This window comes from Taudactylus pleione, unplaced genomic scaffold (assembly GCF_031769625.1).
Source record: "Taudactylus pleione unplaced genomic scaffold, aTauple2 ptg000609l, whole genome shotgun sequence".
Taxonomy (NCBI): domain Eukaryota; kingdom Metazoa; phylum Chordata; class Amphibia; order Anura; family Myobatrachidae; genus Taudactylus; species Taudactylus pleione.
This window is the reverse complement of record NW_028285011.1, coordinates 5279591-5294719: the sequence shown is the minus strand read 5'-3', so window position 1 is coordinate 5294719 and position 15129 is coordinate 5279591. Positions and strand designations below refer to the sequence as shown.

General features: G+C 45.3%; 1 protein-coding gene across 2 annotated transcripts in view; it reads left to right on the top strand.

The window, feature by feature from the left end:
• MGAT4A (alpha-1,3-mannosyl-glycoprotein 4-beta-N-acetylglucosaminyltransferase A) overlaps positions 1 to 15129 on the top strand; it is a 114082-nt gene that overhangs the window by 84793 nt on the left and 14160 nt on the right. For both annotated transcript variants that reach the window (XM_088454113.1, XM_088454114.1), the window contains exons 11-12: positions 3742 to 3849; positions 4371 to 4564. In XM_088454113.1, the coding sequence (XP_088310239.1) occupies positions 3742 to 3849; positions 4371 to 4564 (302 nt within the window). The remainder of the gene's footprint in view (positions 1 to 3741; positions 3850 to 4370; positions 4565 to 15129) is intronic.

The window sequence follows — 15129 nt, the reverse complement described above, 5'->3', positions numbered from 1 at the left end:
GTGTGCACTGCGATGGCTTTGCGATTATACGCGCAGCCAGGCATCCATCGCAGAGTGACATGCCGTGAGCGTTTGGGAGTGGTGATGGGGGAGTGGTTGCAGAAACGCAGGCACGCTTGCCCGTTAGATTGCCGTTGCATGGGGAGTGCATAAATTAGCCACTGAGATTGCCTACGCAGCATGAGTACTCACTGCGTGCGACGAAACTTGCAATTTTTGCGTTGGGTCAGAGCTGCTGTAATTGGGCGTGAAGGGCCATTGTGCTTCGATGTTACCGATGTATACGCAGGAGTGTGAGGTATTACGGATGTAAGAAAGCGGTAGTGGGCGTCTCTATGCTGGCTGAGCAGTGGCAGACGTTAGCATATTTTCGCAGCAGCATTGCGTGCAAATACGCAGCTCTGATTGCAATTGCGATCCGTGCTGAATTAGGCCCTATGTACAGACAATAGGCCTGATTCAGACCCGGTCGCAAGCACTGAGCGCTCGCAACCGGGTCGATGGTGGCCCACAGCGCATGCGCACGATGGTGCCGGCTCCGTCATGCGCATGCACGAGACTCGGCTAGCAGCGGGCAATCCGTCGCTCCGGGTCTCGCACCAAAGGGGGTGAGCTGTCGATGTTGAGTGACAGCTCGCCTCCTTTGGTGGGCTGGCCGGGGGGGTGGCTGCCCAAACGGAGGCACAAGTGATGTCAGTGGAGAGCTACCGGATCTGTTAGAGCCGAAAGCTCTCTGGGGCTTGCGACGAACGAGACCCTACCACAAGGGTCTCGTCGCAAGCCCGATGGTCACCCACAGCTATGCCAGCGGCCAAGAGGCCGTTCTAAGAAAAAAAAAAAAAGCCCGGCCCTGATTCAGAACGAGCGGCTCTGAATCAGGCCCAGTGTCTTAAAGGAGTCCTAAATCTGACATTACCTAGCAAAATACAGTGGTTTCAGGAATCTCATATATAGATCTCTTGCACCACAATACAATTTTGAGGACAAAAAATGAATTTATTCCATTTTGGAATAAGGCTGTAACATAACAAAATGTGGAAAAAGTGAAGCGCTGTGAATACTTTCCGGATGCACTGTATGTATGTTTCGAGAACGTGAATTAAAAATTGTAGAAATAGTGTTTCTTGGCAAAATAAATGTTCTACTTAAATTGGGGGTGCATAAAAATTACCATAAGTATATTTGTCATTTAAGACCCTTTTTTAAAAAACAAAAACCTTCAAAATACTCCTAACACCCACCTGCAATCTTAAAAACACCTGTCCCTTTCATCTAGCACCCTCGTGTACGTATTCCACATCAATTAACCCATTTTCCTTCACTTTATCACCCTAAAAATGACATGGCATTGTTGGACAAATGAAGCTAATAAAAATGTATCTTTGCCTAATTAGTCATTAAGGAGAGTGCCCCAGTGGTTCTGAACCAATCCCTGACATTTTTACCTTAACATAGGGATTTTTCCCAACTTATCACCTGCTCAAGAGGTGGTGATTACTAATTTGCGATGAATGCTATCGAAAATTCGCACCCGCGAAAACCGCAGCATATAGGATTGCGGATTTATTCGCACGTTGAGCCGCTTTTCAAGAAAAAGCCGCTAAGCGTGGCTAACTGAATTAATCGCAGAGTATAATACATTTACAGACGTGTCCTCATACATCTATCCTGCATGCGCTACAATTTGCGTTACACATAACGTGTGAGTGCTTTGTGACTCGGTAGTGCTGATCATTGTTCTGTGTGACTTTTTACCTTCCCATGCGTCTTATGTGCTTAGCGATATGAATAGGACGCCACCACAGCTTCTACTGATTAAATTGATATTCTGTGTGCAACTGCGTGTGTATCTGCATGCGAATTGCTACATTAGTGTTACAGCCGCTGACACAGTAATGTAGCATTTCGCATGCAGATACACCCGCAGTCACACACAGAATATAGGCATGCTAAATATCATTTTAATTAGCAGAAACTTCTTGTGCGTCCTGTTCGCATCACTGTGCAAATAAGATGCATTGGAAGGTATCGAGTTACAGGAAAAGACGCTCAGCGCTACCGAGGCATGGCGCGATTAGAAGGGCTGTGTAATGTGCAAGGAGGCTAGATGTATGTGAACACATCTGTATACCACATTTATTACATAAGATCAGAAATTGAGCATACAAAAAAAAATATCAATGGAACTTCTCTGAGCAGCAGGACAAAAGCAGCAAACTAAGGTGGAATGATCCAAAAGTAGAACAGACTCAACGCGTTTCATCTGTTTAGAAGATTGTGGACATCGGGAGGATTTTGTGGATAATGCAGCATATGTAAATTTCTACATAGTAATTCCAAATCTTTTAAGAATACCATGAGGAAACCATACAAACGGGTCCCATGACTTTCCCCTTCTTCTTTACTTTCTACACTGTCCTCTCCCTCTTTAAAAGGTTCTATATCAATGTGGTATAGATATTGTATGGTCCCTAATGAAACAGACAAACTATCCGCTCAAACCAAATGGGAAGAGGATCTACACATTTCTCTTTCAGGCAGAGAAGATAATCCAGCATGTGTTTGAAATTTCTAAATGCTCGTTAAGCTGATACATAGGATATATCTCACCCCTGAACGTATGCATAGGTTTTGGCCCAATATCTCTTGGCTCTGTTGGAGAAATTGTGGTGAGGTTGGTGCCCTTTTACATTCTCATTTCTAAAGTTACAGGTATTACACTGCTAAAACATCCTCAGACGCTTTACTCCCACCATTACCCATCCTCCCTCAAATCACATTGTAGATATGTAATTGGCCACGTCCTTTTGCTACCAGATCGGCTATTTCCAGATATTGGAGAAATCCTGATCCCCTTGCCCTCTCTAAGATTGTTGCATATGTAAAAAATTGTTATGATATGTAGACCCTTGGGTTTAAGTACTCAACTTCCACTGTTTCTCCATTTATTACATGGGGATATGGTTTGACTATTTCTCTACATCTAAACCGTTACAGGATGCAGCAATATGTAATGTTTCTCTTCCTTGATTTGTGGTATATGATCTAGATTTCTGTTCACTCTTCCTTTTATGCTTTGTTTTACGAGTAGTTTTTATTTATTTTGTTTGTTTACCACCGTGTATATCAGTAGTTTCATTGTATCTGGATTACTCCTATGTACTTGTATGTTTGGCTACAATACAAAGAAGTCATGAAAAACAATGTTGGTTATTTCTCAAAAATATTAATAAAAACATTCTACTAAAAAAAAAAAAAATGCTATGAGGACCCTGCGGCACAGCGGTTGTAAAATGCTGCTTATAAAAATATCTCAGGTCTTGAATTGCAGATATTATCTTTTATTTTATTTCACAGTAGTTCCTGCCCCAGTGGAGCTTACAATCTATGTTCCCTACCAGTATATTTTTAGAGTGTGGGAGGAAACCGGTGTACCCGGAGGAAACCTACGCAAGCACAGGGAAATTATACAAACTCCACACAGTTAGGGTCATAGTGGGAATCGATCCCAAGTCCTCAGTGCTGTGAGGCCGTGATGCTAGCTATTACATCATTACATATAGATGTATCCTCTTACATCCTTGCCGATCACACTACAAACATGCGCACGCATCGCGACATGCGATTTAACCTAAGCAAAGATGTAGCAGGACACATCTGTATGCACAACCCTGTATTTGTGTCTAAATATATATATTTTTATTGACATATTCCCTATTTATCTTTTTTGTTTCCTTTAAGAAACATTGTGACAGGCAGAAATCTAATCTCCGAATTCGGTTTAGACCATCCCTATTCCAGCATGTTGGCTTGCACTCTTCATTAGCAGGGAAAATCCAAAAGCTCACAGTAAGTAGCAGTGCAGATCTTATGTAGTAGACTGTAACAAAAAAAAAACAACAGGTTGTATGGGAATTTCTGAGACCAGTATATATTTAGGTTGTATAAACATAAACAAATTATGTATTGCTGTAGTCCAAGTATCCTCTGTCTACACTCCTGTAGTACCCTATAATAGTCATGGGAATCCACTGTTTATTCTTCCTCTATGTACAGCACCATTGATGTCCTAGTGAATGACTACAACCTCCATAGAAACTCCATGATATAATTCTATAATGTGCCCTTGTAGGAATGATTGGCATTTTACTAGTGCAGCGGTTTTTTGGTTGGCATAAAAGCATTTTTTTTCCAAACAATTTATCATAACACAGCACTCAACCACTACCATGTGACATGCTTAGACTTGGATATTTGCACATGTTTAAGCATGCAGTATATAACAAGTGTTCTGTATATGCATTATACATGAAATAGTTAAATAATGATGACAACACTGATATCCGTTTAATCTTTTTTTTTTTTTCTAGGATAAAGATTTCTTAAAACCATTGTTGCATAAAATTCATGTGAATCCTCCTGCTGAGGTCTCAACTTCCTTAAAAGTCTACCAAGGCCATACACTAGAAAAGACTTACCTAGGGGAGGATTTCTTCTGGGCCATTACACCTGTAGCTGGAGACTTCATCCTGTTTAAGTTTGATAAACCTGTACATGTAGAAAGGTGAGTACTCCTTTCTTCATTTCTATTTTTTAGAAAGATTGCAATCATTATTTCTTTTCAACAACCTTCAACCCTTCTTACATCTTGCAACAGGTTAAAGGTCATTGTTTAGATATTAGCATACTTCCTAATATTTTTGTTTGGACGTACAGTTTGCATTAACCATACCCTTAATCTGGTAATCATACCATGTGATTATAATATATGACCTAGCCTGGTTGTCCATGGAATCTAGACAGAAGTTCAATTCTTTATTATTAACTCCTGCGCTGCTGAGCCTATTTTGGCACTTTTTGGGCTAGTCACCTTCCAACATCAATATGAGTAACTATTATTTTTTTCAGAAGACTTTGAATATCCTCTGTAAAGCCCTGTAAATACCCCTTTCACATCGCTATTGGCAGGTCGCAACCAGGATTTGTACACGCGTCGATCCCGGGTGCAACCTGCCTGAGATCCCTTTCAGACTGGCGGTCAGACCGGGCAATAATGCTGGGTCGATGATGTCACCGCCATCGCTGCTGAGCCAGTGCTTGGAGATGAGATCATCTCCAAGCCGGCTCTCCCTATGTAGTGAATGGGACCCGGGTTATTTCAAATGGGCCCTTTCACACTGCGCAGTAACCCGGGTTGCTGCATGCTCATTTGCAGTTAGCGAGGATATTTGATGGCAGTGTGAAAAGGGTATTAGTTGTTTACATGATGGCCTAATATCCAGTGTATAATACACATCACCCGTTCTGGAGTACAGGAAGTTTAATTACGGAGCCAAGAATTGAACATGTATAATCCAATCTATTGTTTCTCATATATTTGTGAAAGACAAATGGTTTGTTTGCATAAAGCAATTGAGAAGCAAGATTATAAATTGAAATGAATGTGTATAGCTATTGTTCAGATTGATGGGAAGTTGACTGTTTTTGTAAAGTTAAGCAATAGATGGATCCCTATATAATTTCATATGATTAAAATATACAATTACATCAGCAGCTGCACAATTCAAAAGCAAGCAAAGCACTCCAGATAATTTTCTGTAAGAAGCCAATTGCCATTAGGCTAATATTGTTTAGAAGTAACATCAAGAAAAGCTTACCAAAGGAAAAAAATAGTAATTGCATGTAATGTCTATACACTGTATTATACCAGAGCCGAAACTAGGATTTAACTGTAGTAGTGCCCATATGGTAATGTCCCTGTAGTAGTGCCCATGCCCCCATAGTAATTCCCATGTAGTAGTGTCCATATAGTAATGTCCCTGTAGTAGTGCCCATATAGTAATTCCCCATAGTATTTCCCATGTAGTAGTGCCCATATAGTAATGCCCCCATTGTAATGCCCTTGTAGTGGTGCCCATATGGTAATGCCCCTGTAGTAGTGCCCATATGGTAATGCCGCTTGCACAAAAAAACAACAACATTACTTACCTTAAACCCCGCTCATACATCTGCCGCCATCTGGTCCACCCGGCTGCTCCTTGTAACTATGGAAGAGACATCATGATGTCTCTCACATAGTGCCAGTATGGAGAGCCGGAAGCTGGAGTTCAGGAGAGAACTCCAGCCTCCGGCTACCACGGCGCTGCAGGGAAGGAGCCGGGCACCCGTTGGTAATAAAATCTCAGCGGGAGTCTGGCTTGGAGCCTCCCGGTGGCGCCAGGCTGAAGGACACTGGCGGCGGGTGCAGTCCCACCCTAGTTACGGCCCTGATTATGCATTGTCTTCTCCAGCCCAATGGTGGATCCTCATGTATTTTGTTTAAATCCAGTGGTAAAAGTGCATTGGTGGCCAGCAACTTGTACTGTAAGGGGTATATTTAGTAAAGTGCAGATTTTTAGAAGTGGAGTCGTTGCCCATAGCAACCAATCAGAGTTTAGCCAAGTAGAAACTAATTGGTTGCTATGGACAACAACTCAACCTCTAAAAACCCGCACTTTAGTAAATATACCCCTAAAAGTCTTTTTGCAGGCCTTAAGGGGCCTATCCATTACACGACTTTGTGAACAATCCGACCAAAACCAGGAGGTTTTGGCCGCATTGTTCACAAAGTCGTGTAATGGATAGCCGGCAAGGACCAGCGATGTGCGTGCACGCTGGGTCCTTGCCGACCCCTACTATCTACTGAACATGCCCGTCAACCTGACGACGCTCGTCAGGTCTGGCATGTTCAGAGATAGGAGGAGGGACTCCTGCACTGAATGACGTTCAGTGAACGCCGTTCAGTGTGGGCACCGCACCTCGGCGACCTGAAGGTCTGAACGCTAGAAGGTCAGTCTTTCAGGTCGTCTAGTGGATAGGCCCCTTTAGACACACTGGTGGTTCACTGCTTATTACTGAGTCTGGAGAGCAGTTAAAGATCACACATTCTATAGTTTATATCATTAACATTGTGTTTTACTGTATATTTGTCAGAGAAAATGAAGACCTTAAAATCTGTCCAATACATTGTAGTATTTTCTAATGTTTATTGGCCATAAATGCTGTTATATATTGTGAAGCAGTAATGTTTTCTGACTCGTATTGTGAAGCAGTAATGTTTTCTGACTCGTATTGTGAAGCAGTAATGTTTTTTGACTCATATTGTGAAGCAGTAATGTTTTCTGACTCGTATTGTGAAGCAGTAATGTTTTTTGACTCATTGTGAAGCAGTAATGTTTTCTGACTCGTATTGTGAAGCAGTAATGTTTTCTGACTCGTATTGTGAAGCAGTAATGTTTTCTGACTCGTATTGTGAAGCAGTAATGTTTTCTGACTCGTATTGTGAAGCAGTAATGTTTTCTGACTCGTATTGTGAAGCAGTAATGTTTTTCTGACTCGTATTGTGAAGCAGTAATGTTTTCTGACTCGTATTGTGAAGCAGTAATGTTTTCTGACTCAAGCCTATTTTAAAATGGTTTCCTATGAGTACTATAGTGGGCACACGCCTGCAGACTACAATCCCCAGAAATGATTGCACCATGGGAAAATGTACTCATGGCATATATCCATGGAACATGTACTATCAAAAGCGCCTGCATGTAGGATCAGCTAACATGTCACTCCAGGGAATGTTCCATCACTTGACCCCATTCTTTTACTTTTGCTGCTCTGTTTTTTTATAGTGAATCATTATTCCCTATTTTCAGGTGTCATCTGTATACTGATTGGATGAACACATCTCAGCACAACACACCATGTATATGTGTATCTGTCCTTAATATCTGCTGGTTATACTGCGGAACATTCTGCATTAGTTATCATTCACTCGTGTCTATCTCCTATGATATCTACTGGCTTTGTTTGTCAGATTTATTTCAGTTATTTGGTTGCTATATTTCTGACCGTTCTCTTGTGTGTTCTGATTTATGTTTGTACTGACCCAGCTTGATCCCAACCTCATGACCTAGTTCTCATAGCATTCTCTTCCCTTTGCCATACATGATACCAGTTACAGGATTATATTACGTCGGCACTGCTAGGACTGGGTTATTGCCTTTAGTATCTAGCTACAGTACATTAACTCTTAGTCCAGGCGACTGTTCCTGGCAGTAACGGCACCAAGTAGATCTAATATAACACATTGTCAGAATGGGAGACATTTTATAACTGGCTGTAGTTGGCTATGGGCCCAAGGACACTTTATTTCATATTTTAAGCAGATGATTGATTCTGACATATCTTAAATAATAGATGATTATGCTAAATGTTCTGTATATGATCAGTCACATGTTTGTCTAATTACAAATAAGGGACAGTTTGTAGACAGATTCAAAACAAACTAAGTTCGGAAGACTCTAAAGTAGGGGTGGGCGGCCCCCCAGCTGTTTTAGAACTACACATCCCAGCATGCCCTGCCACAGATTTGCTATTTGGCCATGCTAGAACTGTTGCAGGGCATGCTGGGATGTGTAGTTCAACAACAGCTGGAGGGGCCACTTACTGCCCACCCCTGCTCTAAAGTGATTGATTAGTTGTTTAACAGGCGTGAAAGAGCCAAGTCCAGGAGCCCTTGATGGCTTAGAAGACTGTGATCTCGGTTTGGGCGAGTGGGCACAAATGGTTATTGCAGAATTCAGGTTTTCACACCTACAAATTATTGGGAGGAGCAAGAAACATATACTTTGATGGCAGAAAAGAAGCCGCTAATTAACCTAGTCTCACATTATATTGCAGAAGACAAGTTGTGTTGTGAGACACTTGGCAAGGTTACATGCAATGTCAAACTTCTCGTCTCCTATTATGTAACTTTTCCGTATAGGTTTGCAAATGCAACCAGATGGCTTTTATATTTCATTTACCGCTTCTCTGTTTAGTGGCCTTTTTTGTTTTCTCCCATGACACAAGGACCAAAAATAGATTGTTGTTGGGGTGGGAATTGTGCCAGACACTGATGCCTGTGTACTGAGCTGTATTGGTTATTACATAAAACATGGTGTTATTTGAATGTCTCTATTGGTATCTGTCTCTTGTCTCTCCTAAACTGTGCTGTACTGTTATAGAGGTACTGCAGCCTACAATCTCCCCAATGGTCAGCATTGTATCCGTACACAGACATGTGACCTCCATGAGAACACTGGTGCCTATAGGTGGTAAATATTAAAGAGGCAGTCAGTACTTTTTCTCATTTTCTGCAAAGTGCTGTCAAATTTCTCTACCACAATTACACAACACACAATATTAATTTGGTCATAAGCCAGAAAACAAACCATTTAATAAAATCTTAATCTTAACATGTTTATTTCTGATTGTGTCCCCCATGATAGATACCTTTTAACATATAGAATCCCCCCACACACACACACAATTTTCTACAATATGGTTCACTTTTTCACTGTCTCTGTCTGTAAGGATTTTCACAGCATCATAGCCAGCACTGCAAACTCCCAGTTCATCCTTCCCTGCATGCAGCCTGAGCCTGCAATTGCTTTCACTGTACACATATCAGGCCAATTGCCCCCTTCGCCCCCCCACTATTAATCAGGGTTTGACATAATCCCTTTTTCTACTTCAGGGTCCATAGGGGGTCCACAGGGTTGACCTTGGGGTATAGGTTGGGAACCAAATCCGGGCACCACGCAGTTAAAGCTTTTAGCTCCCAGGATGCACTTGGGTCCACTTTCCCTATAACCCCGCCTCCCAGCCAGAGGCACCTCAGTTTAAGTTGGTGCCCGGCCGGAGTCGGGTCACCGTTACTGCAGGGGGGCTGCTTAGCAGCCCCTAAGCTTAAAATTTATTTTAAGAGTTTTATTTTATTATTTTTTTACTACTCTTCAGAGCGGCAGCATCAGACTGTCCAATGGACGTCTGAGCTGCCGCTCCTACACCCCGCTGGCGCTGCGACGCCAGTACAGATCTGGGGATCGCAGCGGGACCCCAGAGTCTGTACTAGCCGGGCTCTGGAGGAATCCCTGGGCTGCTGCCGGATCGACGGGGACAGGTAAGTCGCGTGGTCACCGCTTGCGGTGACCCGCGTGTACATGCAGCCTTATGCCTCCGGTCTCTGGGGACAGACCGGAGGCGCTAGCGGTGACGGCGGGCTCCCCCTCCATGGAGGCATACCCCGCGTGTCCACAGCCCACCAGGGATTATAGTGGCAGCGGGAGCCGGCATCCCGGGGGGTTAATTGCTAGCCAGGGGAGGAAGCCTTCCCTGTCTAGCGGCTCCTCCCCTCAGCTCAGCGCGCCTTTCAACACGCAGTCTGGCGTCGCTGAGCTGCTTCCTCCGCAGGCCACGCTTCTTCTGAGGTCTCCAGTGGCCATTTTCTCTCTGTGGTGCTGCAGAACTCCTAGGATGTCAGTGAGCCCAGTCCCCCTGCGTACCTGGCCATTTTGGGTGAGTGTACACAGCGCTATAGCCTTCCCAGACACTGAATCTTGGCAGTTGAATGTAGCGACATTGTGCAGTATATTATATGTCATGCAAATGTATGTATATATATTTTTCTGCATTGTATGTGACTTATGCTAGTGCTGACTGTCTGCTTTTTCTCTCACCTGTCAGTGTATATCTATCCCTTTTCTTTATCTGCCCTAATACAGGTGTACCTGGGGTGGTTCTGAGGCCTCACATATGTATACTTGTTAATATCTGTGAAGTTTGTCACATACTGTTGCGTGCTGCACGTTGCCATATTTTAGATGGAACTGTGAGTTGCATACGCTGATAATGGGTCCCTGCAGCTAATCTTAGCGTCAGTCAGGACCGGTAAGGCGCTGCTTAATATTTCCGTCAAGATAGTCAGATATATCTCACCAGGAGATTGCACACGATACTGCACCCATTATTGCTATCCTGCAAGTCATAGCCTGCAGGTAGTAGTGCGGAGGATTTTAACTCAGAAAGGTTTATGTATGCGGCACCATCTGGTGCCGGGCCCCTTGCACGACCCCCTTAAAGGGCGGTTTATTTCTCAGGATCCTCTCCCTTGAGGATCGCCGGGCGGGCCCCATTATCGTCACTCGCTTGGAGTTACTTCACCATACTGCCCTTTTGAACTCGGGGTATCTCGCAATTTCTTGCAATTTACCCCTGTGCAACAGACTATCGCTCCCCGCCGGGGTTTTTCACAGTACATGAATTACCTCCGATACCACATCGGTCTGTCATTCCCCTTGCAGGGATTACCACAACGGCCACCCTGGTGGATGTCGTTTTATACGAAATACTAATTGGCGTGATATACGCCCTGTGGTTACTTCCCAGTGGCTCTGCCGTGAACTGGATGGTGTATTCGGCTCTTTCCCTCTCACATGGGGGGAGCCGATTTCAAGTATTATTATCCCTGCTTTGGGGCTGGTAGCCGGGTTCATTCTGGATATAGAGAATGTCGATCCTGCACCTGTATCATACATCTCCCGTTTTCTGCCCAGCGGGTGGATCTCATAGCGGGAGTCTGGCTGTCGCCAGATACGAGGAGTCACAAAGGCCTCCTGTTTCCCATTCCTTGAGGGTCCTCACAAGTAATGGAAATCCCCTTCTGGGATGGATTTGTATGTTAATCGTCGGGTTACAGGCATTAATACGCCTCCCATCCCGGCCTGGACGGATTTTATGGATCCGTAGGTGGTAACTTTGCCTGAAATGAATGTACTCGTTTTCAGGGCCTGTTGCCCGTCCTACCATGGCCATCGCATGGTGATGCTTTTGTGACGTTTTTCCCCTCCAACACGTCTGGGGTTCAAATATCTTTTGCCGCTCACATAAAATATGCAGTGGTCATATGTGGGATTACCTACATGGGATGCCGGTCTTCTAACTTTCAGGGTTTCGGCGGCGTCTGTATCCGCCGCAATACCCTATGGCTGCGTTATGGGAAAGCAGAGGTGCAGACTCCTTCCATGGGGAAGATCTTGTTTGGTCCTGACCTTGACAAGATCGTTGCATCATTGGCAGTATCACTAATGGGGAGATACCGTCTTTAGCTACTCCCACTACATTCGGACTAACTCTGTTAAGTCTTTTTGTCCTCAGGGTCAGCCTAAAGGCCTGTTTTTTCCTAGGCTGTCGGTCTCCATGGGGGCCAAGCAGTACCGAGCAGTCCTGGACTTCCGGACGACCCTGTTTCTACACCTGAGGATATACCCTCAGCCTGACGGGACAGGTCTACATCTGGGGAATTCCAGAGTGAGGTACTGATTCTCAACGGCCTCTCATTGCTCAAGCGGCCTCCTCACAGGCATTGTTACACGGGCCCTTCTTCAGACCTGATCAGGACCTTACAATCCCAGAAAGCTATACAGTCTTTGTGGTAAGAAGAGCTATTTCGGCCAACCTCACTGTCTCAGTGAGGGACTGGTTGTTCTACTTTCTTTCTGGGGCAGTGACCGACTGGTCCTCATTTGCCTATACTCTGTCTCAAATCCCTGAATCAGATTCCAACGGCATCATCCGACGTTTGGTACCTGGGGATTTTATGGTATATCTGAGTATTCAGGATACGTACCTACGGGTACATACAGAGCCCTCTCATCAGCATGGGTTCAGGTTTGCTGGGCCACAGCAACACTTGTAAGTTTCGGGCTCTGCCTTTTGGGACTGTCCTCAACTCCACCGGGGTTTACCAGCCTTATGGATTTTCTGACAGTTCACCTGTTCAGTGTATCCGAATGCTCCTTTCTCTGGACGGTCTCCTGCTTTTAGCAGGATCACCAAGGTACTTTACCGCCAGGTCAGGATAACCGTGTCTTCTTCCCGGCATAGATAATTAGTCAACGGAGAAAAAGTCCTCCCTGCATCCCTCATAGGGTTTTCTTCATCTGGGAGCACTGCTGGATTCTCAGAATCTGAGAATTTTTCTGGCGTAAGACAAGATCTCCACTCTTCAACTTGGAGTGTGCGGATATCTACGCAGTCGACATATGTCATTAGTCTTTGTGATGCGCGGTCTACCAGAGTGTCTACCTTTTGGTAGGGTGGAATGTGCTCAGTTCCATTCCAGGCCTTGCCATAATTGACTCCCCTCCAGATGGATCGAGTTTTTTCCATCGGATCGCTGTTCGAACGATGATACTTTCTCCGGAGGCGAGTTGGTCTCTGTCCGGGTGGCTATGGCCATCTCGTCCAGGGTGTTCTTTGCTACAGACAGTGTCTGGTCCGCATTCGTTTCGGGGCAGTTGGACGTCTGTCGCTTCTGCCCTGCCACTTAACTTGTTGATACTTTAGGCTGTCTTGGACCTTCACTCTGGCCTAACCCATATGTCACGGTAAACCTGAATAGGTTCAGTCCGACAGTGTCACAACAGTGGCTTCCATCTAGGCAACACTGGTAGTTGGGTGGCAATGTCAGGAATGTCATCCATTCTGACATAGTCCAAGGGTCTTCTCCTGGCCAGCTCTGCAGTGTTTATTCCCGGAGCTCTCCATTGGGAAGCGGGCTTCCTCAGCCGTCACGACGTGCATCCCGGGGACTAGTCTCTTCTCCAAGAGAGGTTTCAACTCCTGGTGAGCAGAGGGGGCCTCCCTGAGGGGATTGACCCTCATGGCCTTCTGACTCGATCACACATTACCGGTGTTACAGTCCAGCTCTAGGAGTACTGAAGCTACCTTCAGTGACTCTTTGTCAGTGAAGTGGTCCTTCCACTTTGTGTACCTGTGTCCTCCGGTCTCCCTTCTTCCTCGAGGTCTTCGGAAGTTTAATTCGAGACGGAGGGGCTTTCCTTCTGGGGGCTCCAGTTCGTCCCAGACATCACTGGTACTAAGATTTTCGGAGTCTCCTCATCGATGCTCCGTTCCTACTGCTTCACTATCTGGACCTGTTGTCTCAGGGTCCTTGTTTTTCCCTGGACCTGGATCATTTGTCTTTGACTGCGCCCTTACTGTGGTCCTAGGGCTTCCCTGGCTCTGTCTTCATTGAGATGTTTAGAGCAGATAGGCCAGACTTTGCTGGGATCTGCCACGGACTGTGGCATACATAATTCTTATGGTATCATACCTGTCGATACGATCCTCCGGTGTCCAGGATTTCCAGATATTCTGGCATTCCTTCCGGCTGGCTTGGGTTTCACCCTTGGCCTGGCCTTCCTCACAGTGCGGATCTCTACACTGTCGGTATGGTTAAGATATGGAATTGCTCCGCTCTGGTATCCAGTTCATCCTTTGGAGTGTTTTCTGGATTATGCCTCCACGTCCTCCCTAGGGACTCCTGGGGAGTTAGTAGTGGTTCTTTGTTCCCTCCGGGGACAGTCAATGGAACCGCTGGTTGTGATAGCCTTTACATGGTCTATTGTTTAATCTCTCTCTCTCTCTCTCTCTCTCTCTCTCTCTCTCTCTCTCTCTCTCAACCAGGAGAGTGTCTGAATTGGGAGCGTTCTCATGTGGCTCCCTCTTCTGGAGGGAATCAGCGTTCTCATGTGGCTCCCTCTTCTGGAGGGAATCATGTCAGGGTGTGAGTTGCTCTCGCCCTGTGTTTCTTCTTAGAGTGGTTTTTAGGTTCCATATTATTCTGGAACTTATGGTACGGCCATTCAGTCCCCAGTCCTCTCGGCTGGTGTGGCCTCATTGACTGTGGTCCAGCCTCTTTGGCTTTATGTGATCCGTTCAAGTTCCTTATGGTAATCGGACTCCTTATTGGTGGTCTGCGGTTTCTGGTTTTCACAGGAAACGATAGCCGGCCTATAATGAAATGTTGGCTGGATGGCCTCGTATGTCTTCCTCAGGGGCCTACCCATGGGTGGGCATTTCTGTCGTTGAGGCTTGTTTTTTCTCGGACCATGTAACCCTCGTGGGCGGCTCGTTGTGGCGCCTCGGCTATTTTGCCTTACTAGGTGTCCACGTGGTCTTCTGTCCATACCTTTTTAAGGTTCTAGGCATTGGTTTCCTTTGCCTCTCAGGATGCTTCCTTTTTGGCGTCGGATTCTCCTCTCAGCACAGGAGCGTCCCCACCCTTGGTTGAACTGCTTTGGGACATCCCCAAGGTCAACCCTGTGGACCCCCTATGGACCCTGAAGTAGAAAACAAGAGATATGGTAAGAACTTACCTTTGTTATCTCTGTTTCTACGAAGTCCATAGGGTCCACAGGGCGCCCGCCCTGACGCACCTGGCTTCATATGGGCTGTGTTACTGGTCACCGGTTTCCCGTCTCCTTTTCTGTG